Source organism: Anolis carolinensis, unplaced genomic scaffold (assembly GCF_035594765.1).
Source record: "Anolis carolinensis isolate JA03-04 unplaced genomic scaffold, rAnoCar3.1.pri scaffold_10, whole genome shotgun sequence".
Taxonomy (NCBI): Eukaryota; Metazoa; Chordata; class Lepidosauria; order Squamata; family Dactyloidae; genus Anolis; species Anolis carolinensis.
In genome coordinates, this window is record NW_026943821.1 from 16,221,927 (window position 1) to 16,249,729 (window position 27,803).

The 27,803-nt window shown below is 38.2% G+C and overlaps 2 protein-coding genes across 2 annotated transcripts; both read right to left on the minus strand.

Annotated features, from left to right (window-relative positions):
• Positions 1 to 1,851: 1,851 nt before the first annotated feature.
• On the minus strand, positions 1,852 to 13,250 carry LOC100558754 (sushi, nidogen and EGF-like domain-containing protein 1). Its single transcript, XM_016996027.2, has 7 exons — positions 13,214 to 13,250; positions 10,908 to 10,940; positions 9,796 to 9,926; positions 8,029 to 8,310; positions 5,684 to 5,821; positions 3,519 to 3,734; positions 1,852 to 2,007 (listed from the first exon to the last, which is right to left on the minus strand). The coding sequence occupies exons 1-6, from the start codon at positions 13,248 to 13,250 to the stop codon at positions 3,561 to 3,563; spliced, it is 795 nt and encodes a 264-aa protein (XP_016851516.2). The 3' UTR covers positions 1,852 to 2,007; positions 3,519 to 3,560.
• A 4,545-nt stretch (positions 13,251 to 17,795) lies between these two features.
• Positions 17,796 to 25,913, minus strand: LOC100558953 (fish-egg lectin). Its single transcript, XM_062962628.1, has 5 exons — positions 25,755 to 25,913; positions 24,863 to 24,916; positions 23,474 to 23,707; positions 21,354 to 21,702; positions 17,796 to 18,201 (listed from the first exon to the last, which is right to left on the minus strand). The coding sequence occupies exons 2-5, from the start codon at positions 24,912 to 24,914 to the stop codon at positions 18,057 to 18,059; spliced, it is 780 nt and encodes a 259-aa protein (XP_062818698.1). The 5' UTR covers positions 24,915 to 24,916; positions 25,755 to 25,913; the 3' UTR covers positions 17,796 to 18,056.
• Positions 25,914 to 27,803: the final 1,890 nt, after the last annotated feature.

Below are 27,803 nucleotides of genomic sequence, written 5' to 3' on the forward strand. Positions count from 1 at the left end.
TCCCAAAAAATTGATCAGGGCCCCCACTGAAAGCTGGAACACAAAACGGGCCAATGTTTATACTGAAAGCACAACCCTAATAAATAGTCATGTATTCTATTAAAAAAGGTTGGAAGTTGGCTTCTTTTCCAAAGATTATTTCAAAAAACCCCACCTTGTGGGACTCCAGACTTGCATGTTCTGGTCCCATTACAGTAATATTTACTTGAATAAATGTTAGACTCATAATGTTACTTTAAGGTGCCAAATCTGGCAGAGGATCTGGTTACAGAATCAGCCACAGATTCCCATTAGCAGCTCATATCATCACCTCTGAGGTGTGCCTCATATTTATGTCACACGGCTTGTCTCTCTAGCCTTTCTTCAAGAGCTCTACATCCTGCTTAATCTTGACATGCTCTGCAATGTAAATGTTAGCACATCAGTGGCGTTAAAACAGGTGTAAGTTGAAATCTTGTATTGCATAGGCAGAGTTCATGCGTTTCTTCAACCCTTCCTTCCCAGTATGCGTTGCAGTAAGGCCTAAGAGCCCTACAAGCATATATTCTGTAATTTAATAGTTTTATTGCTTTTAACTATGTATTTTTAATACTTATATGTTTAAATCTATTTTAATCTTTATATGTGTTAGGTTTTGATTCACACATTCAATGTCATAAAACAATACAAAATTAACAAATAGCCCTAGGAATAAAACATCTATAACAAATTATAACAACTACTCACAAAGTTTAAATAGTTAAATAAACATATAAATCTATTAAACCTACAAAGTTACAAAACTAATGCATTTTGAAACAATTAAAAACAGTTAAAATAACATTGCTATATAGTTAGTTTTGGTTAGTTTGCTATTTTGTATCATTTATAACAATGATTCCATTCTCTCATTTCTCTCTTGCTGAGTGCAAATTACTTTTAGGCTATCGATTCAGTTTGCATCAGTTTTTTGGCTGTGTTATCTGACTTTCTGCTTGGAAGGATGCTATTAAAAATACAGGGGAAAATGGGACAGCCCTTCCTTGAATGTATACAGCAGTAATAAAAAGAAAGAACATTCATATGGCCTAACACTAGTGGTTTAGTGGAGTCGGAGTTTGTAAAGCCCAGGTTCTAGTATTTTTGTATTAGCAGGAGATGATGTTACCTTTGGACTTCTCAGTTCTCTTGAAGTTTAGTGTAACCTAAATAGTAGCTGAAGGAAATATAGATTTTTGAAACAACAATGCATGAAAATAGCATTGAACCAGTCTGCAAAAATATATTCAGTACCTGGAATCAATTTGCAAAGCATCATCATCATTGTGTTGTCGAAGGCTTTCAGAGCCAGAATCACTGGGTTACTGTGAGCTTTCCAGGCTGTATGGCCATGTTCCAGAAGCATTCTCTCCTGACGCGTTGCCCACATCAATGGCAGGCATCTCAGAGGTTGTGAGGCCTGTTGGAAACTATGCAAGTGATGTTTTTATATCTGTGGGGTGTTCAGGTTGGGAGAAAAAACTCTTGTCTGTTTGAGGCAAGTGTGAATGCAGTAGTTGGCCATCTTGATTAGCATCAAATATCCTTGCAGCTTCAAAGCCTGGCAGCTTCCTGCCTGGGGGAATCCTTTGTTAGGAAGTGTTAGGTGGCCCTCATTTTTCATGCCTGGAATTCCCCTGTTTTCTGAGTGTGATCTATAGCTAGGAGAGTAAGGTTCAGATGACACGTCTCCCAACTGAAAGCTCAGTAGCCCTCTGTTCAAAAGAAAAACACACATTCACACTCCAGCACTTGCATTCTAACAGTTATGGATTTTATCAGACAACTTGACCAACTCATATAATTCAAAAAATAGATCTGAGAGAGCAGTAATGTGAGCACAATTGTTTATTGCTATACTACAATGATAGTCATTCCAGAAACCTCCCTGATTGTAGGAGATAAAAGAGAGATCATTGTAAGGATTTGTGTACTGACTGTCTTGATGCCGGGATACAAACTGGACAACCTTGAGTCAAAGGATGTCACCTAGTGAAAAGAAACAGATACTTTTAATAAGGCCTCCACTTCGTGCAGTAAGGCTTAAATCTAATACATTTGCCACTAAACTCATCTGGGTCTTACTGTTAAGCAGCTTTGGTAAGAGTCAGGGTTTGTCTGTTTGGATTTCTCCAACCAGTGCAGTCATGGCCATGCACATTAGAAGAGTCAACTAGAATCATGTTGGGACACCACATTGGTGTAACTTGATTTTTAGAGATTATGGTAAGTATGACCAAAGAAAAACGTTGAAACAGTCAGATATACATCATGGGAACACTTGTCTCCAATGGGGATTCTCAGTCTATAAAAGAGCTTCTCCAGAGACCTTTAGTTTGTTAAAGTCCTCTTGAGACCCTTGGCTTATAAAAGTGGATCTTGTTTTCTATTTTAAAGTATATCTTGCTTCTCTCCAGACCACATATCAACCCGATTTGGTCAGTTTGTGTGGTAACTATCGGAAGTCACAGCCTTCCTTACAGGTTTATATTTGGAAAGAAATAAAGACATATTAAATTGTAAGTACAATAGAGTCTCACTTATCCAAGCTAAACGGGCTGGCAGAAGCCTGGATAAGCTAATATCTTGGATAATAAGAAGGAATTAAGGAAAAGCCTATTAAACATCAAATATAATTATAATTCTATTCTGAATGTTATTAGGTTCCTTTCATCGGGGTATTTTAATCTAATGATTTTATCTTATATTGCTGCTATAGTCCCCTCCCCCCTCCAACCTTTGAAGTTGACGGATTTGCATTGGTGGTTGTTTGATATTATTACTGTTATATAAACCTTTGTTTTAACTTCTGTTTTATCATCTTCTTGTGTTTTAAACTGTGTATATTGTTTAATGTATTTGCGCTGTTACTTTTGTAACGTTGTGAGCCGCTCCGAGTCCCCACGGGGAGATGGTGGCGGGGTATAAATAAAGTTTTTATTATTATTATTATTATTATTATTATTATTATTATTATTATTAGGTTATGATTTTACAATTATGCACCAAAACATCATGTTACACAACAAATTTGACAGAAAAAGTAGTTCAATACGCAGTGATGTTATGTTGTAATTACTGTATTTACGAATTTAGCACCAAAATATCACGATATATTGAAAACATTGACTACAAAAATGGCTTGGATAATCCAGAAGCTCGGATAAGCGAGGCTTGGATAAGTGAGACTCTACTGTAATTATAGATTGGTGAATGAATTGATAGTTATTAGCCTACTGGCTCTTGTTGGCATTCTGCACTGGTTTTCTTGGGTTATTTTTGCATTGATGTTTAGCCTGTCATAACTGCATCATGTTTTTTCCTCTATTCAGAGGTAGGTGCTAGGATTTGAATACTGCTTTTGTATAGGTCTGAAGGTTATACATACCTTTCAGTAATCATTGGAGGTTTGTACTCTGTATAGCCCTCACCTTGTTTTATTGTCCAAAGTTAAGTAAAACACAAGCTACATGAGTTTCAAGCCAAATGTAGAGCTGTACCTTTCACAAAGCAGTGAGGAGTGAGAAGAGAAGACCTGGTGCTTACTCCAAGCAGTTTATTTTCTCCGTGGAGACTCCAATCACATATTCGTCCACTTGGAACACCCAGCGCCCTGGAGTTCTCACATTGGTTGTTACTGCAATGTTGAGGATGTCAGGGGTGCGGGAACCTGGGATGTTGTAATAATTGATTTTGTCTCCGCTGTCAAATCCAGCCTGGGCAGGGAACACAAGAGAATCGCCATGAACTATGAACCACCCAGTCCTGCAGCACAGTATTTACTTACTTACTTACTTACTTACTTACAGTATTTATATTCCACCCTTCTCAATACAAAGGGGACTCAGGGCGGATCACAATGTACACATACATGGCAAACATTCAATGCCGTATGAACATAGAGATAGAGACAGAGACATAGAGGCAATTTAACTTTCTCTAGTTTCCAGCTTACTGAGGGTATGCTCGATTCCGGCCACAGGGGGAGGAGCTCCTACATCATCCACTGTGACACCAAGTTCTTGATGGATACTTCCTCATTCCAAACGCTGCTGGATGATTTTTATGGTGTCATAAATTAGTTGAATTAGCCTCCCCGTATAACTGGTACCTAAATTTCCTACTTGATAGAAGCAACTATCTTTCAGGTTGCTTAGGTAAACAACGAGCAGGGCTATTTTTAATGGTCAGGTGCTCACTCCAACACGGCTGGCTTCGAACTCATAGCAAACCTATCCAGTATAATTTGATTTGCCATTTTGGATTAATTTTAACTATCATATAGCACAAAGCAATGGATTGTATTGTAAAATATCACTAGCTAAGTCATATGTTTTTGAAATTCAGGAAATAATAGTGAATAGAAAATTAGGGGGTGGGCGTGGACTGGTTATGTAGCAATTTGAAATGTTTTGTTTACCTTTTTACACTGAATTGATCATACTTAGATATAATGGAATCAAAAGATTCTATGTTGTTGATTTCTAACTTTAATACTGATCTCAATGGGTGTATTTTAAGCATGACTAACAGTTCTTCAAGGCTAGTTTAAAGAAGTGTGATCTTGCACTAAATCCCATTCATTTTTGCTGGGTTTTGTTGCTTGTTGTCTCTTCTGCATCCACTCATTCAATTTTTTGTTGCTTTTTGTTGCTATTTTGGGTGATTCCATGGATCTCCCCTTGAGCTTTTCCAACTTAAGAAAAGTTGGTGTGAGCCCATGGAGGATCCTATGAAAGGCAAATATTCTCCTCTTTCAATTTTATTTTCTTTGTATTGGCGTGTTACAGTACATTTCAGGAATGCACTGCTGCATTATAACTTTAAAAAAAGACAGAAAATAGGAAAAGTCTCAAATTAAAAAGAAAGGGTGAGAATTAAATAATGTGCCAGTTGGTGCCAAGAGTTGCCAGAAAATAGTCCGGGATGATGGAACTATCATCCAGTTTTGTTTATTTGTTTAAAGAAATAGGGCCGGGATGTGGTGCAGGCTGGTAAACAGCTGCTGCAATAAATCACTCTGACCATGAGGTCATGAGTCCGAGGCCAGCCCGTGGTGGGGTGAGCACCCGTCAATTAAAAATAAAATATAGCACCTGCTCATTGCTGACCTAGCAACCTGAAAGATAGTTGCATCTATCAAGTAGGAAATAAGGTACCACTTATAAAAGTGGAGAGGCAAGTTTAACTAATTTACAACGTTGGAATGAGGAAGTGAGGAAGTGCCGTTAGAGTGGATGATGAAGCAGCTGCTCCCCCCTGTGGCCGGAATCGAACATCCCCTCAGGAGAAGGTTAAATTGCCTCTGCGTCTGTCTCTGTCTCAGTTCTATGTGTATATGGGCATTGAATGTTTGTCCAATATGTACATAATGTGATCCGCCCTGAGTCCCCTTTGGGGTGAGAAGGGCGGAATATAAATACTGTAAATAAATAAATAAACTACAAGTACTACAGTAATAACTATCACAACATCCCAACATATATGCCCTAAGTCAGTGGTTCTCAACCTGTGGGTCCCCAGATGTTTTTGCCTTCAACTCCCATAAATTCTAACAGCTTGTAAACTGGCTGGGATTTCTGGGAGTTGCAGGCCAAAACTCCTGGGGACCCACTGATCCGAAACTGCCCATGTATTGCATAGTATGAGACCTTGCCAGACCGACCTGTGCTGGCGTTCCTCCAAGACCCGTCTTCGGCTTCCCTCCGCTTGCAACCCCTGTGGTCCACTGAATGTCAGCATAGTTCAGCATGATGAAGGATAGTTCTCCATTGCAAATCAAGACAGCCTGGAAGGTATTGACCTGTGACAAGAAAGAAATATTGGCTGACAGTGCAGTTAATAAAAGTACAGGAAGATAACACAATGTAGCACGACTTTTGTTCCTGGGTCATAAATGTCATTTCCTAATTGGTTCTATCATAAAAAACATGGAAGAGGTTTATTAAACTGCAAAAATGTTGCTTTTGTGGTTTGTACATTGAGAGGTTAAAATGGCATATTTTCATTAAGGAAAATTACAAACCAAGTGCCTAGACTGAAGTAAAAAACAGTACTACCCTCAGCCACAAAAATGAAGTTTCTGGAGTATAATAACTACTTTAAAAGAAAATAACACTTTCAAATAAGGAACAAAAACATTTTCAAATTTTGTTACATAGTGTAATCTTTCAAAGTCCTAGTATATGTTCACTTTGGCATCACTCAAAAGCAACAGGTACTTTTCTTCAGGTTAACTGAGTATGATAGAGGTTGTCCAATACAGAAGAGTCTCACTTATCCAACACTCACTTATGCAACGTTCTGGATTATCCAACACATTTTTGTAGTCAATGTTTTCAATACATTGTGATATTTTGGTGCTAAATTCATAAATAAAGTAATTACTACATATCATTACTGTGTATTCAGCTACTTTTTCTGTCAAATTTGTTGTATAACATGATGTTTTGGTGCTTAATTTGTAAAATCATAACCTAATTTGATGTTTAATAGGCTTTTCCTTAATCCCTCCTTATTATTCAATATATTCACTTATCCAACATTCTGCAGGCCCGTTTATGTTGGATAAGTGAGACTCTACTGTACCTAGATGCGTTCATCATTACTAAATGTGCACCTAGGTAAACGTAAAGGATATCCCGTGACATTAAATCTCATTGAGTTCGACTCTTGGAGTTGGTGTTCATTTCCATTTCTAAGTCGAAAAGCCGGCATTGTCTGTAGACATCTCCAATGTTATGTGACTAGCATGACTGCATGGAGCGCTGTTACCTTCCCACAGGAGCGGTACCTATTGATCTACTCACATTTGCATGTTTTTGAATTGCTAGGTTGGCAAAGGTAAAGGTAAAGGTTTTCCCCTGACATTAAGTCCAGTCGTGACCGACTCTGGGGGTTGGTGCTCATCTCCACTTCTAAGCCGAAGAGCCGGCATTGTCCATAGACACCTACAAGGTCATGTGGCAGGCATGACTGCATGGAGCACCGTTACCTTCCCGCTGGAGCAGTACCTATTGATTTACTCACATTTGCATGTTTTTGAACTGCTAGGTTGACAGAAGTAAAGGTAAAAGTTTCCCCTGACGTTAAGTCCAGTCGTGACCAACTGGGGATTGGTGCTCATCTCCATTTCTAAGCCGAAGAGCCGGCGTTGTCCATAGACACCTCCAAGGTCATGTGGCTGGCATGACTGCATGGAGCGCCATTACCTTCCCGACGGAGCGGTACATATTCCTCTACTCACATTTGCATGTTTTCGAACTGCTAGATTGGCAGGAGCTGGGGCTAACAGCAGGCGCTCATTCTGCTCCCGGGATTTGAACCTGGCACCTTTTGGTCCGCAAGTTCAGCAACTCAGTGCTTTAACACACTGTGCCACCAGGGGCCCCTAGGTTGGCAGAAGCTGGGGCTAACAACAGGAGCTCACCCCACTCCCTGGATTTGAACCACTGACCTTTCAGTCAGCAAGTTCAGCAGCTCAGCAGTTTAACCCACTGTGTCATTGGAGGCTACAATGTACACCTACATATGTAAAATAGAAGTCAACATTTTGTGCAAAGCCATATCATTCACTGTCCCAATTTGGAAAGGTAAGCCTCGATTGATGCCCTGTCATTCCATATTTTCAGCTACTTTAAAAATGACCCATTTTCTTTTGCCTCCCATTTTCATGTTCAGGCAACAGGTATATTCATCCTATTAACACATTGCACATCGACAACACATTGCTTCAGCTTGTATATTTATCCTATTAATAATTTTTCTATCTTGACTATACTCTGATAATGCTTGGCCACACGGTTCCTGATTTTCGACTGAAAAATTGTAGAAGGTATACAAACTTTCATTTGATGCATTGCCTCCTCTTTTTTTCGACAACAAATAAGTGGGCACCTTATTTGAGGCTCTTGGGGGGTCTTTCAAATATTTGGGCCACTAAAATGTTCTCCTTACTACATGGATATGTTTTCATTTATGACACAGCGTGAAGGTCAGTGCGAGGTCTACCTTCTGTGAAGCTGTTCCGAAATAGGCCACGCGGTCCCAAGTCGCAACAAGGGCCCAAGTAGTTGTGAAAGGGATATCAGGGAAATAAAGATTGATGTCTGCAGTGCAGCGACTAAGCAATGCTGGCTCCTGGGTTTGTCTCCATAGAATGTCTCCGCCTTTACGATTGTCAACATCTCCCCAATACGGAGCAACAAAGGGAGATCCGCCTTCCAGGGGGAAAGGATCAGGTGTAAACTGTGAGACATTCACACCAAAGGAGACCACACCGTTGTTGTTTACCTGAAGAAAAGAGACAGAAGATGAGAATGGCAATAAGTCATAAATAATATATTGTATATACATGTAATATTGATAATAATATTATAATGTAATGCAATATAATACTACAGTAGAGTCTCACTTATCCAACACTCGCTTATCCAATGTTCTGGATTATCCAACACATTTTTGTAATCAATGTTTTCAATACATTGTGATATTTTGGTGCTAAATTCGTAAATACAGTAATTACTACATAGCTTTACTGCGTATTGAACTACTTTTTCTGTCAAATTTGTTGTATAACATGATGTTTTGGTGCTTAATTTGTAAAATCATAACCTAATTTGATGTTTAATAGGCTTTTCCTTAATGCCTCCTTATTATCCAACATATTCGCTTATCCAACATTCTGCCGGCCCGTTTCTGTTGGATAAGTGAGACTCTACTGTACTAATAATACAATATAATAATATTAATTATATATTATTTATTACATGTAATATTACTGGTAATATTACAGTATAATGGTGTGGTGCAATATGCTGGTATATAGTGCTAGTGTTGTGCTGTGCTATTGATATAATACACTGTATGTAAATATTATTTGTAAGCCACTCTAAGTCCCCTTCGAGGTGAGAAGGGTGGGATGTAAATGTAGTAAATAAATAAATAAATAATAATAATAATAATAATAATAATAATAATAATAATAAATAAATAAAGTAGGTAGCAGGGGTGTAGCTGTTTGGGGGCAAAACAGAGACACGAAGAAAATCCTGTCTTCCAATGAAATTCTAGCATTCCAAAATGTAATTTCTAGCATTACAATAATGTAAGCATTTAAGTTCAGTTCACCTAATAATTCAGAAATATAATTTAGGCATCCAAGTAAATAGGCAGGCAAAGGGACCAAGGGGTTGTGAATAAGTACAAAAGTCCTAAGTATGATTTATCTTCATTTTCTCTCTTTCTGCAATGCTAGAAACGTTGGGACTCAAGGAAACTTTCATTTGGGGAGATTCTTATTCGAAAGGGGAATGCCTTCAAAGGCAATATGAGATGTTTTATATTTCAATACAGTAGAGTCTCACTTATCCAACACTCGCTTATCCAATGTTCTGGATTATCCAACGCGTTTTTGTAGTCAATGTTTTCAATATATCATGATATTTTTGTGCTAAATTTGTAAATACAGCAATTACTACATAGCATTACTGCCTATTGAACTACTTTTTCTGTCAAATTTGTTGTATAACATGATGTTTTGGTGCTTAATTTGTAAAATCATAACCTATTTTGATGTTTAATAGGCTTTTTCTTAATCTCTCCTTATTATCCAACATATTCGCTTATCCAACGTTCTGCCGGCCCGTTTAGGTTGGATAAGTGAGACTCTACTGTAGTTGAAATTATTTCTGTTTTTCCTGACATTCCTTGAGTTCTGTGCCAGCTTCCCTTCTAGTAATGGAACATGCAGATTTGTTTTTCCCAAGTGTTACTTACATAGAGGGCATTGTATTTCTTGCCATAGAAGGTAAAGGGCACTGAAGTAATGATTTTTTGAGACGTCCCATCATCTGACTTGGAGTTCTTCGTGTCACCTTGGTCTGTCCCATAAGGATACATCAATGATGCTAGAATAAGAGATAGTGGCTTGTGAAATAGAGTTTTGGCCAGCACTTAACTTTCTAAAACAAATATAACAACTGTGATGCATCAGGTTAAGCCTAAACTGTGCTGGTTCATTACAATTTAGTATTGCTAGGAAACCAATGCAAGATCCTCAGTTGTGAAAAATCAAATTAGATTTACTGTACACAGAAAGAACAAGCCTGAGATATGGAAGATGATGGCACAGTCACTGCTTATTATTATTATTATTATTATTATTGACACAACGACATAGTATGACACAGCAAACAAGATAGATATGCTGGATTTCGTTTCACAAAATAACAAGTTAAGCACTTATTATTATTATTATTATTATTATTATTATTATTATTATGACACAGCAAACAAGATAGATATGCTGGATTTCATATCACAAAATCACAAGTTGAACACTTCCCAAGTGTCTAGGACTGTGTGATGTATTTTCGGATGATGCGCACAGATCCCAGCAGGGTGGCCTTTTGCAGTTGGCAGATCATAATTTTCTCAATGTCTGTTGTTTCCAAATGCCGACTGAGATCTTTTGGCACGGCACCCAATGTGCCCATCACCACCGGGACCACCTGCACTGGTTTCTGCCAGAGTCTTTGAAATTCAATCTTGAGGTCCTGATAGCGGCTGACTTTTTCCTATTATTATTATTATTATTATTATTATTATTATTATTATTATTAAAACGTCCTTCTCTTCTGAACCTGTGAGCCCTGGATTTAGTACAATTATAGGGCTCTCCTAAAATATAAGGCACATATTTATATAATTTTTTAAAAAGGGAGTATGTTCACCCTGTTTTGGCTATAATGTTAGCAAATAGGGAGACCCACGTTTCAAGTAGCTCTTGGACTATATTTCCCAGCCCTACTGTAGAAGGGGAACATACTTTTATTGTTTTCTGGCATAATTTAGGCAAAATTCAAGGATTCCAGTCAACCAGACCTTACCTTTTGGGTTCTCGGCAGAAGTCACTGCTAATCCTAAGAAAACAACAATAAATAGACAGTTAGGTATGTAACACATGAGCACACACATCACTTACTGTAATGATGCTAACAAAAGTGTGTCGCAGTTAACAAAGAATATATACCTTGGCTTATCTAAAATTGACCAATTGCTGATGGCCTTCCTCACCTTATGTCTTACACTACCATGGAGGTTTGTTGAGTTTAGAATAATTTAAGATTGAGCTGCTTTGAGGGAAGAACATGAAGGTTTCATGCTGAAAAGTGAACTGATGTGGAGTGCAAATACAGTAGAGAGTCACTTATCCAACATAAACGGGCCGGCAGAATGTTGGATAAGCGAATATGTTGGATAATAAGGAGATATTAAGAAAAAGCCTATTAAACATCAAAATAGGTTATGATTTTACAAATTAAGCACCAAAACATCATGTTATACAACAAATTTGACAGAAAAAGTAATTCATTACACATTAATGCTATGTAGTAATTACTGTATTTACGAATTTAGCACCAAAATATCACGATATATTGAAAACATTGACTACAAAAATGCATTGGATAATCCAGAACATTGGATAAGCGAGTGTTGGATAAGTGAGACTCTACTGTAGCACCAAAATATCACGATATATTGAAAACATTGACTACAAAAATGCATTGGATAATCCAGAACGTTGGATAAGTGAGTGTTGGATAAGTGAGACTCTACTGTAGTACTGTTAGAGATCTTGTATCCTTGATTCTACTCAAATTAAACTGACTAACTTGGATATCCATGCAGCACAGAGCTCTCTCCTGTTATACTTTGCTGACACCACTGAATGTCTGTCTACCACCTACTTCATTATGCTTTGCAGCAGGAACTTTGCAGTTGAGTCTCAGAACCATAGAGTTCCCCTAAGACTCTGCAGGGAATAATAGAACCATAGAATAATAGAGTTGGAAGAGACCACATAGGCCATCTAGTCCAACCCCTGCCATGCAGGAAAAGCATAATCGAAGCACCCCCAACAGATGACCATCCAGCCTCTGTTTAAAAGCCCCCAAAGAAGGCGCTTCCACAGGACTCTGAGGCAAAGAGTTCCACTGTTAAATAGTCTCACGGTCAGGAAGGTCTTCCCTTCTTCTTTCCTGTAATTTGAACCCATTGCTCTGAGTTATGGTCTCCAGGGCAGCAAAAAACAAGCCTGCTCCCCCTTCCTTAAGACATCCTTTCACATATTTAAACATGGCTATCATGTCTCCTCTCAACTTTCTCTTCTCTCTTCGAAAACATGCAAATGTGAGTAGATCAATAGGTACTGCTCCGGCGGGAAGGTAATGGCGCTCCATGCAGTCATGCCAGCCACGTGACCTTGGAGGAGTCTACGAACAATGCCAGCTTAGAAATGGAGATGAGCACCAACCTCCAGAGTTGGACACGACTAGACTTAACGTCAAGGGAAAACCTTTATCTATCAAATTATTGACCTGTGAGTATAGTGAGTTATATTTACATTTATGAATTGTATTTATGGACAGCCAGTTTTCCTCTGGCAGCCCCATAGCATTGACCAGATCAGGATTCAATCCTGTACAATTAAGCAAAATTTCGCGCTGAATCAACTATAGTAAATCATTGGTATATTGAATCAATCCCATTCCCAGCCTCTTTACAATCAGGTTACAATCCGTCTTGATATCCCACTTACAAAAGGAAAATTCTATAAAATACCGTATATACTCGAGAATAAGCCGACCCGAATATAAGCCGAGGAACCTAATTTTACCACAAAAAAACTGGGAAAACATTGACTCAAGTATAAGCCGAGGGTGGTAAATTTCAGAAATAAAAACAGATACCGATAAAATTACATTAATTGAGGCATTGGTAGGTTAAATGTTTTTGAATATTTACATAAAGCTCTAATTTAAGATAAGATTGTCCAACTCTGATTAAATCATTATTCTCATCTTCTTCAATGTCAATGTGCTTATGTATCCTTTTAATAATAATAGAGTAAAATAATACATATAATAACAATACAGGGAAATAATATATATAATAATAAATAGAGTAAAACAATAAATGCAATGATAATAATAATAAGATCAGAGTGAAATAATAAATGTATCAATAATAATAAAGTACCATATATTCTCGAGTATAAGCTGACCCAAATATAAGCCAACCAGGACCCTCACCTGAATATAAGCCGAGGGGGGCTTTTTCAGTCTTTAAAAAAGGGCTGAAAAACTAGGCTTATACTCAAGTATATACAGTAGATTGAATTTATGGAACTTACCCACTGCCAGAAGAAGGAAGACATAGAACATCTCCATGTTACCGGCTCGTTTTTAGTTGAACTAATTTGTGTAAGACCGGAGAGGCCTTAACTGCGGGTTGCAGTTTCCCTAGATTAAGTAATGGATTGAATATGTATGTATGTGAGAGCATATATATATACGTATGTGCTCCCCCATCCGTCTACACCAATCTTTACAGAGCGAGAGCAAACATTTCACACAAAGGTAAGGGGACATAAGCCAAACAACAGTCTTAATTCCATTGATTTTCTTTTACACATTTTATGTGAGATACAGATCAAGACCACAATAGATGGGCAGGCCAGCTCCTGGACCGAATCGGGAAATGTTCATAACTCTGCACCTTGGCAAATAAATGTTGCACTAATGTTGTCAAGGTGTTGCTTAAAATGTTAACTGGAGCACAGCCCAACTCAGATGGCATAGTGTTGACTTTGGATGAAAGCAATGAGGACAGTGATGGAACTGTGCATACAGGAAACAGGAAGGAAAGAACTACTGTATACAAGTTGAAGGTTGTGGAAAGAATGGTATAATTAGGGTGAAGTTCAAGGAAACCTTCCTTAAAGGAGTGAACCTTCCTATGGTCCCAATTTGACAAAGACGGTCACATATAATCCCCCTCTTGTCACACATTCCAAAATACTTTAAAATGTCTTTTTCCCCTCTCCTACTCCTACAATTTTCCCTGTTGTCCTCTGCTTACTTCACTTGCTTCAAACTGAGTTCAAAATGTAAAGTAGTTGCATAATTAACAAAATCAAGAAATCCAATCCTTCCCGGTAAGCCCAGACTCTTCTAACCTGCCTGTTTCTTTCTTATTAATAATATTTGCCATCTTGACCAGACTCTGATATTACTTGATCCTATTTACCGTATATACACGGGAATAAGCCGACCCGAATATAAGCCGAGCCACCTAATTTTACCACAAAAACTGGGAAAACTTATTGACTCGAGTATAAGACGAGGGCAGGAAATGCAGCAGCTACAGGTCAAATTCAAAAATAAAAATAGATATTAATAAAATTGCATTACTTGAGGCATCAGTAGGTTAAATGTTTTTGAATATTTATATAAAAATGTAATTTAAGATAATAATAAGACTTCAATAAGGTAAGACTGTCCAACTCTGAATACCTGTATACTCATGTATAAGCCGACCTGAATAGAAGCCGGCCAGGACCCTCACTCGAGTATAAACCAAGGGGAGCTTTTTCAGCCCTAAAAAAGGGCTGAAAAACTAGGCTTATATTCGAGTATATACAGGATTTTGGTTTTCTTCTTTGAAATGTTGGGAGAGTACATCTCAAAGGGCTTACTCAAGAAGTTGCTTGATAGATATTTGGATATAATCTCTTTTGAAGATGATGTGACCTTATAATTCCTGGTTGGGCCATGGGTTCTACTATTTACACATTTGCATTAGGAGGTATCCAATACCTTCCTGTGCAATATGTTGTGTTTGGTTGCCGGTTTATGACATTATGTATTGTTATAATACCGCTGTTTTTATTCTGTTTTTATACTGTGAATTGCATTTTTATGTAATTTTTATTTTAACTGTGTTGTTGGGCTTTGCCCCATGTGTGCTGCCCCGAGTCCCCTAGGGGAGATGGAGGCAGGATATAAAATAATAATAATTATTATTATTACTATCTGAAACACAACAAGATGAGTCTGCTGGCTCTTGTGTTGGATCACATGTTGGACACTTTCCAAGTGTCTAGGACTGTGTGATGTATCGGCGAATAATACATACAGATCCCAGTAAGGTGGCCTTCTGCAGCTGGCAAATGGTAATTTTGTCAGCGCTGATTGTGTTTAAGTGCAGGCCAAGGTCTTTAGGCACTGCACCTAGTGTGCCGATCACGACTGGGACCACCTTGACTGGCTTGTGCCAGAGTCTTTGCAATTCAATCTTTAAATCCTCATATCTTGTCAGTTTTTCCAGTTGTTTTTCTTCAATCCTGCTATCCCCTGGAATTGCAACATCGACAATCCATACTTTGTTTTTTTAACACGATCATGAGGTCATGAGTATTGTGCTCCAAAACTCTGTCTGTCTGAATTCGGAATTACTATTATTATTATTATTATTATTATTATTATTATTATTATTATTATGTAATTGCCTTCTTCAATATAATGAGTAGGAGTCACAGTGGCGCAATAGGTTTAACCTTTGTGCCGACTGAACTGCTGATGTGATGGTTGAGTTGCTGACCTGAAGGTTGCCAGTTCGAATCTGCAAGATAGGGCGAGCTCCTGTCTGTCAGTTCTAGCTTGTGAGGACATGAGAAAAGCCTCCCAGCAGGATGGTAACAAATCTGGGCGTTCAATGGGCAACCTTTCTGTAGACTGCCAATTCTCTCACACCAGAAGTGACTTAAAGTATGTTCTCAAGTCACTTCTGACACGATTAAAAAAATACAATGGGTCTCGGTTTGAAAGAGTTAAAGATAAAGAAGTCAAGTTTAACTTCGTCTTAGTGACATATGCAGTGTATATTGTGCTGCACTTGCAGATTGATTTCTTCGACAAATCAAAATAGTTGCATCTAGTTGAGAGCAACAGAAACAGAGTTGTGCATGTCTGCTGTGTACACACAGTGCTTTAAAATACACAAAGTGACTGTGCATTGCCTGTATGCATTGCCATTTCACAATGGGATTTCAGTCATGCAACGTGCTCACTGATCCAAGTATGTTACACTATGTTAACTATATTCGGCATAGGGCTTGCATATCGTAACTTAGACAGTTATCATTTATTAGGATCTTATGTAGGATGTTGGACTCCATGTCTAGAATTTACACAATTTCTCATCAGTGGAGAATTGAAGTCATATAGAACAAAACAAACAAAGATGCAAACGGAAGAGGCTCAGAAGATTATTTAAATGGTGACTGTAAAATAAATAGAAGAAGCAAACAAAACAACCTGCAAATAGCAAAGGAAAGGGCTGCTTAGGAAAACATCTTTGACCCTTTCTTAGTTTAACTAGGAAAGGTTATTTGGGGGATTATTAGAATCCATTATGAAGCATGGCCAAAGATAATCTGAAGGTATAGTCACAAAAAGTAACATCTTGAATATCTCCTTTTTCTTCTAAGACTAAGTCCAAATTTCAGTTGTAATAAACTTGTATATATTTCAGCAATTATTTTCTGTACCAGGGAGACAACCCTGTGATTGACAAAGATAGGGCAGATATAAATGCAAATTAATTTTATTCTCTATCCTGTGTAAGAGTCTTATAGTATTATTCCAATTTTTTTTTCATTGTGCAAATGAGCAAAAATCACTTATTTTAATTGTTCTCTATATCATTATTTTCAGTTGGCATGTGTAAGCTTTTGAATTTCATAGAATCCTTCTCATGGCAAAATAAATACAGTAGAGTCTCACTTATCCAAGCTAAACGGGCCGGCAGAAGCTTGGATAAGCGAATATCTTGGATAATAAGGAGGGATTAAGGAAAGGCCTATTAGACATCAAATTAGATTATGATTTTACAAATTAAGCACCAAAACATCATGTTATACAACAAATTTGACAGAAAAAGTAGTTCAACACGCAGTAATGTTATGTTGTAATTACTGCATTTATGAATTTAGTACCAAAATATCACGATGTATTGAAAACATTGACTACAAAAATGGCTTGGATAATCCAGAAGCTTGGATAAGCGAGGCTTGGATAAGTGAGACTCTACTGTAATAGAGTGAAATAATAAATGTAATAATAATAATAATAATAATAATAAATGCCGTAAAATAATAAATGTAATAATAAATGCCGTAGAATAATAAATGTATTAATAATAATAAAAAAGAGTAAAATATATGTAAAAGTAACAACAATAACAGAGTAAAATAATAAATGTAATAATAATAATTAATAGAGTAAAATAATAAATGTAACAATACCAATAATAATAGAGAAAAATAATAAATATACCATATATACTTGAGGATAAGCCGACCTGAATATAAACCCACCAGAACCTTCACCCAAGTATAAGCCAAGGAGGGTTTTTTTCAGTCCTAAAAAAGGGCTGAAAAACTAGGCTTATACTCGAGTATATACAGTAATTAGATCTGAAAACATTTTAGAAACATGTTTAAAAAAGACTTGAATTTTGAAATACTTCAATTTCTATGATGTTTTGGCTGCTTTGCCTTAGCAAGGGTCTTCCAATCTGGATGTATTGCTAACATAGCTGTCTGTTTTGGAGCTAAATAAACGTCATGTTGGCTGTTTGTAAGTAAAGCTTGGGGATTCCGGAATTGGGAAATTCATTGGACATCTAAAGCGTACATTAATTAAAAGCATATGGGTTTCCAGACTATTTATGGAACAGACTGGATGGATACATCTCCAAGGCATAGTATGACAAAATCTAGCCAACAGCAACAGCTGTGCTTACGGATAACCTCCCTTCCTCAAGTGAGGAAAGAAAAAGAAGTGGGAAAATGTGGAATGAGCTGTCAAAGGAAATCATTTGAATTTCTGGGTTCTCCAACATAAAGGATGAATTGAAGTATACATAATATCTTCCTTCTCTCGTACTCATGATGCCTTTATTAGTAGGTTGCTTTTGCCATTTTCAGAGCAACAACATCTTTCTGTGCAAAATCAATGAACACAAAAGTTCCCTTAATTAGAATAGACGGCAGACGTTGCCTGAAAACAGTTGGCAGAGAAAGTATAAAGATCTTCCAAACATTTTTTGCATTTTAAAAGAAATGCTTACAAAATGTCAGTCACTTTGGAGTCAAATCTGTAAAAGGCAATGCATTACAGAGTAATATAGATCTACATCTGGCATCGTAGAATTTTGTCATCCTGGGTGATCAGCCATAGAATATTCGCATCGTAAGTCAAATGCTTGGCACGGGCATTGATGCTGTTGACTTTAATCCACCTGGTGCCTGAAGCTTTGCTGTCTGTGATCCCATCCCTAAAATAATCAATAGAGAAGTGAAAATAAGATAATTAACTAAGCATATACCCTGTTTCCCTGAAAATAAGACATCCCCAAAAAATAAGACTTAGTAGAAGTTTTGCTGAATTGCTAAATATAAGGCCTCCCCCGAAAGTAAGACCTAGCGAAGTTTTTGTTTGGAAGCATGCCCGGCGCCCGCCAAACAAAACACCATAGCATGCAGGATTGGTAAATGTACATAATAATAATAATAATAATAATAATAATAATAATAATAATAATAATAATTTTATTTTTATACCCCGCTTCCATCTCCCCAGAAGGACTCAGGGCGGCTTACATACCAGTTGTATATGGAAATAATAGTAGTAACAAGAAATTCTTGACAGGAGTCACAGTTTGTCTGGTTTAGTTATGTTGGTTTGTGATGACAACTACTGTACAGTATAGAATAAATGTTCATTTTTTTGTTCAACAATGAATATGAATTCTTCTTAATGGAAAAATAAGACATCCCCTGAAAATAAGACCTAGCGCATCTTTGGGAGTAAAAAATAATATAAGACACTCTCTTATTTTCTGGGAAACACGGTAGGATATATAGGATGACTCCCTGATCCATGCCACAGATCTGATACCCACAGTTTCATTTTTTCATCTTCAAAAGATATTCTCCTCCAGAAGTTTTTATGGGTCTTCCAGTATGATTTTATGGAATGCTTCAGTTCCACTATTATTTATTTATTTACTACATTTATATCCCACTCTTCTCACCCCAAAGGGGACTCAGAGCGGCTTACAAATCAAATGAACATACAATATATTACTAGCATAGCACAATATAAGCATTAAATTACTATATTGTACTATATCATTATATGGTAATATTATTAGTAATATTACATCTAATATATAATTAATATTATTATATTGTATCATTAGTAGTATAATACTGTATTCCATTATAATATTATTATCAATATTATATGTATATACAATATATAATATACAATATATTATTGTATATATTATATATACCCCACTATTATTTATTTATTTATTTACTACATTTATATCCCACTCTTCTCTCCCCGAAGGGGACTCAGAGTGGCTTACAAATCAAATGAACATACAATATATTACTAGCATAGCACAATATAAGCATTAAATTACTATATTGTACTATATCATTATATGGTAATATTATTGGTAATATTACATCTAATATATAATTAATATTATTATATTGTATCATTAGTAGTATAATACTGTATTCCATTATAATATCATTATCAATATTATATGTGTATACAATATATAATATACAATATATTATATAAACACTAGGGTCCCTGGTGGTGGCACAGTGTATTAAAGCGCTGAGCTGCTGAACTTGTGGACCAAAAGGTCCCAGGTTCAAATCCCGGAGCGGAATGAGTGCCCGCTGTTAGCCCCAGCTCCTGCCAACCTAGCAGTTTGAAAATATGCCAATGTGAGTAGATCAATAGGTACCGCTCTGGCGGGAAGGTAACAGCGCTGCATGCAGTCATGCCGGCCACATGACCTTGGAGGTGTCTATGGACAACGCCAGCTCTTCGGCTTTGAAATGGAGATGAGCACCAACCCCCAGAGTCGGTCACGACTGGACTTAATGTGAGGGGAAAACCTTTACCGATATAAACACTAGAGTGTGTTTATGTGTCTTGGAATGTATTCCCTGCAGAAACTGGGATAATACTGTATTTATTAACTAAGTAGCTAATATAGAATTCTGGTCCAAGTTATTTACATTAACTCTTTGAAGAAATAACTGATTTTTGAGTATTTGTCATTTTAAAAATTGAACCAAATGAATTTTTTCTGCCACACTTTGTAGAAAGTATTTCAGATACTCTGTCCCCATGCACAGATTCTCTCACCTGGCTGAACATCCCTAATTTCTAAACATATGACCTCCACATCACCTGACTTATCCATTGCGCCATCCCACAGAGAGAAGCATCGGCTGTCCGGTTCTCCCCCCCCCCCCCCAATTGATCCAATACAACACAGGAAGCCTCCCGAGTTGCAACCATGGCAGCATGTTCTGGTTCATCTTTACTTTAGTGATGGAGCCCTGCCAGAAGTAGCTCTATGTTGTGTAATGGTAAAAGCAAAGACGAACCAGCACATGCTGCTGAAAAGTACCCCGTCTGATGAGGTCATAAATCAGAATAACTCCCCCGATTCTTTTATGAGTCCAGTATATCTACTTTCTTCTGTTTTCACTTTCTTCTTTGGGAGGGATAGCTAACACTCCAGAAGACAGGAGCAGAATTCAAAACGATCTTGGGCCAAAACTAACAAAATGAAGTTCAACAGGGACAAATGCAAGATACTTCACTTCGACAGAAAAAATGGAATGGAAATGGGGGACGCCTGGCTCAACAGCACTACGTGTGAAAAAGACCTTGGGAGTCCTTGTGGACAACAAGTTAAACATGAGCCTACAATGTGATGCGGCTGCTAAAAAAGCCAGTGGGATTCTGGCCTGCAAAAATAGGGATATAGCGTCTAGATCCAGGGGAGTCATGCTACCCCTCTATTCTGCCTTGGTCAGACCACACCTGGAATCACACTGTGTCCAATTCTGGGAGATGTTGACAAGCTGGAAAGTGTCCAGAGGAGGGCAACTAAAATGATCAAGGGTCTGGAGAATAAGCCCTATGAGGAGCGGCTTAAAGAACTGGGCATGTTTAGCCTGCAGAAGAGAAGGCTGAGAGGAGACATGATAGCCATGTACAAATACATGAAGGGAAGTCATAGGGAGGAGGGAGCAAGCTTGTTTTCTGCTGCCCTGGAGACTAGGACGCGGAACAATGGCTTCAAACTACAAGAAAGGAGATTCCACCTGAACATCAGGAAGAACTTCCTCACTGTGAGAGCTGTTCAGCAGTGGAACTCTCTGCCCCGGCGTGTGGTGGAGGCTCCTTCTTTGGAGGCTTTTAAGCAGAGGCTGGATGGCCATCTGTCAGGGGTGCTTTGAATGAGATGTTCCTGCTTCTTGGCAGGGGGTTGGACTGGATGGCCCATGAGGTCTCTTCCAACTCTAGTATTCTATGATTCTATGATTCTAGGCAAATGTAATATGGTATTTCCCACAAACGATATATTCCAGCAGCTCTCACCTGTGATAGACGTCCCCTCCTTTCTTCATTCCATAGACATTTCCATCACTTCCAACATCAATCATGGAGAATGTACTAGGGATGTAGTCCCAGCGGGTTCCCTGGCATCTGTGTGGCTCCATGCCAGCACGAAAATAGACACTGCCTGCAGTGTTCACACCCCAGCAGCCTTGCAAACCACAGCTCAAGGATTTCATAGTTCCACTTATGAGTTGTATGTCAGTCCAGGTTACTGAGGAGCTAGGCTTCATTGCAAGGAACTCAGAACTTGGAAGACACACGGGATGAGTGTCTGATTTAATACCAGCCACGAAGAGATTTCCACCTGCATCGATGTGTTCAAATGATTCTGAGAAAGAAGAATGGATAGAATCGGATTGGAAAAAAATTAATAAAATTACTGCTGGAGAGAGAGAGACATGACATTCTTAAACTTTTGCTAGATGAAGATAAGGACAATGGTTCATTTCACACACTCTCTCTTTCATACTTGAACAGTGGGTTCTAGATTCATCAAAGCCCTGTTTAGGTATTACGTACCAGGTGGGAATTCCTATGCAAATATGAAAATGCTTTGACCTATCCTTTCCATAGTTGTTTTTCTCATACAGAAATGGACAAATCTGAAAGAGAGAACTTCCTGTTTGAGCAAGAATAATGTTTTCTTCCCCTTTAAGTCTTTGCTCTTTGGACTTGTCACTTTCTACATAAATAAAGTCATGGAGACTGACTCCTGTGTTCAAGTGATGATTCCTACCAGTTAAGTGTTCATTTGCTTGACCAAATTCAGATCCTATAGGTGATATACTAATAGATCCAACCATCCACCTCCTGTCCATGTTTAAATGCTATAAGTTAGCATTCTACTTGTTCTCCATATGTCTCAACCTGTGAGGAAGACTATATGCTGAAACGTATTGAGCATATTCTGCAACTCCATATTGAACTCTGCTGGTTTTCACATTCTATGTTATTCACAAGCAATAATGTATTTATTAGGGCTATATGATCAACGAAAAGTGTGTTTCAAAACTCATTACAAAATTAGGATGTGCTGGCATTTCATTTCTAAAGTGTTTCTAAAGTATTGTTATTGAAATTTGTGTTGCTATAACAAGAGTAACAGAACTTCATTAATTTTTCATTATAGTAACTGCGAAAGTGGGGAAACTTCAGGAGCTCCTTTCTCCCTCATTTTTACAATTATTGGGGTGAAACTTGCTACGAGGGTTGAATGAAAAGTAATGCCTCCAGCTTCGTTACTTGGGTTTGGATGGGAATATTTTAATAAATCAAATGCAGAAATAATCCTTAGAATGTGCTTTTAAACTACCACTATTCACTTTTCCATATAATCACCAGACAATTGGATACATTTCTGCCAACAATGAACACGTTTTCTGAAGTCGTCACGGAAGAACTCTTTGTCACACAAGTCAGATGTTCCCACGTCAACATCTTTAAACTTACTCACCCAACGACACACAGGACTCACATCAACACAATCACCACAAACAGCTTGTATTCTCTGATGAATCTCCTTTGAGGTGACACCTTCTGCTGTCAAGAATTCAATGACTGCATGTTGCCTAAGACGCATTGACCAACCATCTGCACAGGGTTCCACACTTCGCACTTTAACAACACAACCGTTCAATGCTAAGGCTTCCTGCCAAATGGAACTGTAGAGGAGAGTCTACTGAACAAGCCAGTACCTGCAACATACCAGTACTGCCATCTCTTGAGGAGGTACGAAGGTGGAGGCATTACTTTTCATTCAGCCCTTGTACAATGGTAGAACACATTTACCACTGTTAGCTCCTCAAGTTTCAGAATGTTTTATTTATCCACAGATTTTGGGGGAATTTTCAAAGCTTTTGTTAACAACATTTAAACTACAAGAGCTATTTCCTTGAATTTTCTATGACACAAGATAACAGGGTATCATTTCCTCCAACTTTCAGAAATATTCACACTAATTGATTTCATTTTTAAGGAACAGCTTCATCTCCACAAGAAACTATTTGATTTGAAAAATCTCCACAGAGCCTGGTACTGATATATTTCTGATTATTGTTTGACATGGGGATTTCAGTAAAATACTATGCATATCAAAGTACCTGATACTTTTTCCAAATTGCTTCCTATGAGACGATAGATATTTTTGTCATAATCAACCATCCATATGCCACTAATGCCAACGGACACATGCTTCATCCCTCCTGCCAAATAAAGCCAGTCTTCTCCATTCAACATAAATACGTTGCCAGTAGGCTCCAGGCCAACCACAAGGCCATTGCCAGCATCAATCTGTTTGAGAAGCCCAGGATTAGGAATTTCTGTGCAGAGTTGAGCTGCAAACAATAGAACAAAAAAAATTACCAAGTAGTTTTATACTGGAAAAGATCATGGCCAAGATCCGGCATTGCAATGGCAGAGCATAAAGTCAATTTACCTTCAAATGGCCAATTAGAAAACAAGGCACAGCTAATGTGATATATTGTTTGGTTTTTATGATTGCATTTTGGGCATTAAATTTTGCCAATTTTTGTAAGCCACCCTGAGTTCCCTCAAGTGAGAAAAGCGGGGTATAAATTTTGTAAATAAATAAATAAATAAATAAATAAATAAATAAATATTTAGATGAGGAAGAAAATGTGCTATAACAAATAAATCTCTTTTGAGGTTTCAACACTTGAAGGAGATTTCAACAGTTGATCTTCGGTTTCCCACTTCCAGTTTATGAACTCCTTTAAACTATTTACTTCCAGTTTACGAACAGCTTTAACCCATCAAACTATTTTGTTACAGGGAACGCCTCCATGTAAATTTCTGCCAGTCATAGCTTTATGTCCACCCAAATAAGCAGTCCTTTCAAGCTCTGCTTAAAGTTCATCATTGCCACCTTTTTCTTTCTGAACTTCTAGTGATCGAAAGAAACAGATGAAGGAGCAGAAAGATGAAGCAACTTAGTATTAAAACTATGTTTGAAAGACTTCCTAACAATTTCCGCAAAGATGATTTGAGATGGCAATTGATGGATCAAAAAAGCCCATATACACTGACAGTAGTTTCTAATGAGTATTTATTTATTTATTTACAGTATTTATATTCCGCCCTTCTCACCCCGAAGGGGACTCAGGGTGGATCACATTACACATATAAGGCAAGCATTCAATGCCTTAACATAGAACAAAGACAAAGACAAACGCGGGGCTCTGAGGTGGCCTCGAACTCATGACCTCTTGGTCAGAGTGATTTGTTGCAGCTGGCTGCTCAACAGCCTGCGCCACAGCCCGGGCCCAAGTATCATTGGGATTTTGGGTTTTAATATTATGAAAATTTTGAACTGACTTTGCCCTGCTTTAGGCAAAGTCAGGAGATACAAGGCAATCTTTACAATTGTACTGGATTTGATTTGGCCTGATCTCCTGTCTAAAGAGACAGCACTGCCATTACATAGTGCCTGCCCATGTTGCTGCCGCTGCTGTTCCATCCAAGTTACTCACCGTTTAGGACCAATAAATCAGCCAAAACAAATAGAATCCTCCTCATTGCCATGTCTGCAAAATGAAAAAAGAAGGACATAGGAAGATGAGTGCTAAGAATAGATTTTGCCTGGGTCCGTCCTAGTATTAGAGCTGCAGATGACCCAGGGAGTCAGCAGCAGCTGTTTCTCTGAACCCTCTGCAAACCATGCCTCTGTTGGAAAGCAAAGCTGCATATATCTCATGATCTATCTCCTAAACTCACCTCCCCAAATCCCTTGAAATTAGTAGTGCTGACTAGGACTAAGAATGAAGCAGTTAAATGCCGTAGAAAAAAGGTCCATGGAAGTTGCCATAATGCGGAGACCAAGCGACAGAACAATCTGTCCTGTTAAGAGACAAAACTGTCCTGCCAGTTCATGAGTTTCTCAGGAGCTAAAAATGACCTTTTTCTCTTGAAAGGGATACTTTTTGCTGCTGTTTTCCTATGATGTCTGCGTGCCAATCCAAGTAGCATTTGTACAGTATTCAAGCCAGGTTTCTTTAGAACAGCTTGGCAATATCTAGAGAAAGTTCCCTCTGCTTGCATTAGATGGAAGGATGCTTTAATGTTTCTCAGCCTGGAGCCATACAGCCCCCAGGGTCCCCAAGGATATTATAATAAAACTCATGTTGCATTTACAAACAAAACATTTAAATAGCTACCTTTCTACCAGTAGGACAGGAGGAGGGCTATAGAAAGGAAACAAGATCAGAGAAAGCTTTAGAAACGTAACTTGCAGACCCACTAGCTATTGTTCGGTAAGACTAGTAAATAGCAGAGCTCCTTGTCTACAAAGGCTCTGCAGACAGTTGGATCAGGAGAAACTCAGAAGATAACATTAATTACAATGGGAAAGGAAGCTACTCTTACCTTAGGCTCTTTTGTAGTCCTGTCTTGGACTAAGAAAGTGAATGAAGAACACTTTCCCTCTCACTTGTCTCTCAGCTCTGTTGTCTATTTTATACAGGAAAAGGACCGACCCCTGTTTCCAATGAATTTACAAAGAAGTTTACTTAGTCCCAAAGGTTGGGTTTATTGGCAGAGCAAACAGGAGACCCATATGACCTTATTTATGAAGTAAGAGAACCACATGGGCTATGAGCTTAATTCTTCCAAAAAAAAGGTCTATGGTTTTGGCATGAAAACGAGATGGCCTTGGAGAGATCCCAGTTGTATTTCTGCTTAGGCCAGGAAATGACAATATTTATTTATCTCCCAAATTCCAAAGAACTCTGGAAAACAGCCAGCCTTATGGCCAGTCCAGCTCTATGTGGGTTTTTTTTTTTAAATAAAAAATTCAAATGTTAATGAGGCAGATTCAAGAGAATTAAAATATCCTCCCCTGACCCATCTGATATATGTCTGCTATGCTGTGATCAGTGTCATGCTATTTTTCTGACTAGTTTCCCCCTCGGAGGTTAAGATCCTCAGGGGAGGCCCTGCTCTCGATCCCACCACCTTCGCAAGCCCAATTGGTGGGGACAAGAGACAGGGTCTTCTCAGTCTGTGGAACTCCCTCCCTAAATAAATCAGGTCAGCCCACTCCCTTTTATCCTTTTGGAAAAAACTCAAAACATGGCTGTGGGACCAGGCATTCGAACAGCAAACGCAGCAATAATAATAAGAACGGTTTATGTGACTGGTAATGAATGGACCCCAGACTATGATTTAGACTTGTGCAATTTTAATGATTTTTTTTATAATTGATGTTTTAATTATCTGTTTTTAATTGTATTGTATTGCTTTTATAACGGTTTGTTTTTGGCATCTTTGATGGCACAAGTGGCGCCATCTATATGTCGAACTGTAAGTTGCAAGATTTGAATTGTTGTATCATGCCTGATTTTGCCTTTACCCTGTAAATATAGTTGGACTGATTGATTATTTATAGCTGTCAATCAATGTTGTTTGCACCAGTTATATTGCTCCCTCAGCTCAATTGTTTGACTCCACCCTTTCCTGTAGTGGGTCAGTGTTTCCTTTTTCATTCCACCATCAAACTTTCTATCAGATGAACGTGAGAGAGGGACTTGGCTCTAAAAGCCCTTTATTAAGCTACCTCTCAGTATCAATTCTGAGGTTCTTACCCTTAAGACTTATGCTTCATGTTCAGGGCCAACCTGGACGACGTTGAGGAGTCTCAAGCACCTTCAAAACAGTTCTTTGGCATCAGAGGAAGACTGTGTCTTCAAACATAGGCCATTTGGATTGAGGCTGAGGATTGCTCCGGCATTCACAGCCATTGAGAAAGAGGGACCTGGAAAAGCTTCTCAGCTGTAGAGCTCCTTGGACTTAAGACAACTAAAGACTGTAATGTATATTTTCCTTTACCCCTTTGAAACTTCCAGCTTATTGGGATAACCTTTTGTGAACAATAAAACCAGTTTTGAGTTATCTACAGTGTTTTGGTCCTTGGGAGTTCCAGTTTCCCTAAAGGAGGGCAAGAAATAATCCCCTGGGGAAAGATGTCATGTCCATGCCTCTTTCGCTAAGAGTTATAGCCCCAGGCGCAACGGCACAGCATCTAATGACTTCCAGTTGTGAAGCCACAACTGGATACATTTGAGATACAAATGTATGAAATAAAATAAATAAATATATTTAATCCTCACAGCAATTTCTGGCTAGTTTTAATCCTCACAGTTAGGTTATCCTGAATGATAATGTCTACGCCAAGGTCACATAGGGCATTCTACACTGCCATTTACCACCTTATCAGACGGGGTTTCCCTCCTGTCATACACCAGTTCACCTCCTTTTTCGGCACAGAGCCCTTCACACGACATAAAGGGACTTCCACCTGGGTTCCGTACCGAAAAGGATGGTGAACCAGCACTCACTGCTGCCGCTGCAACATGGGACCTTTCCCATTGGATGAAGAAGAAGAAAAGGTTGGCAATGCGGAACGTGGAGCAGTGG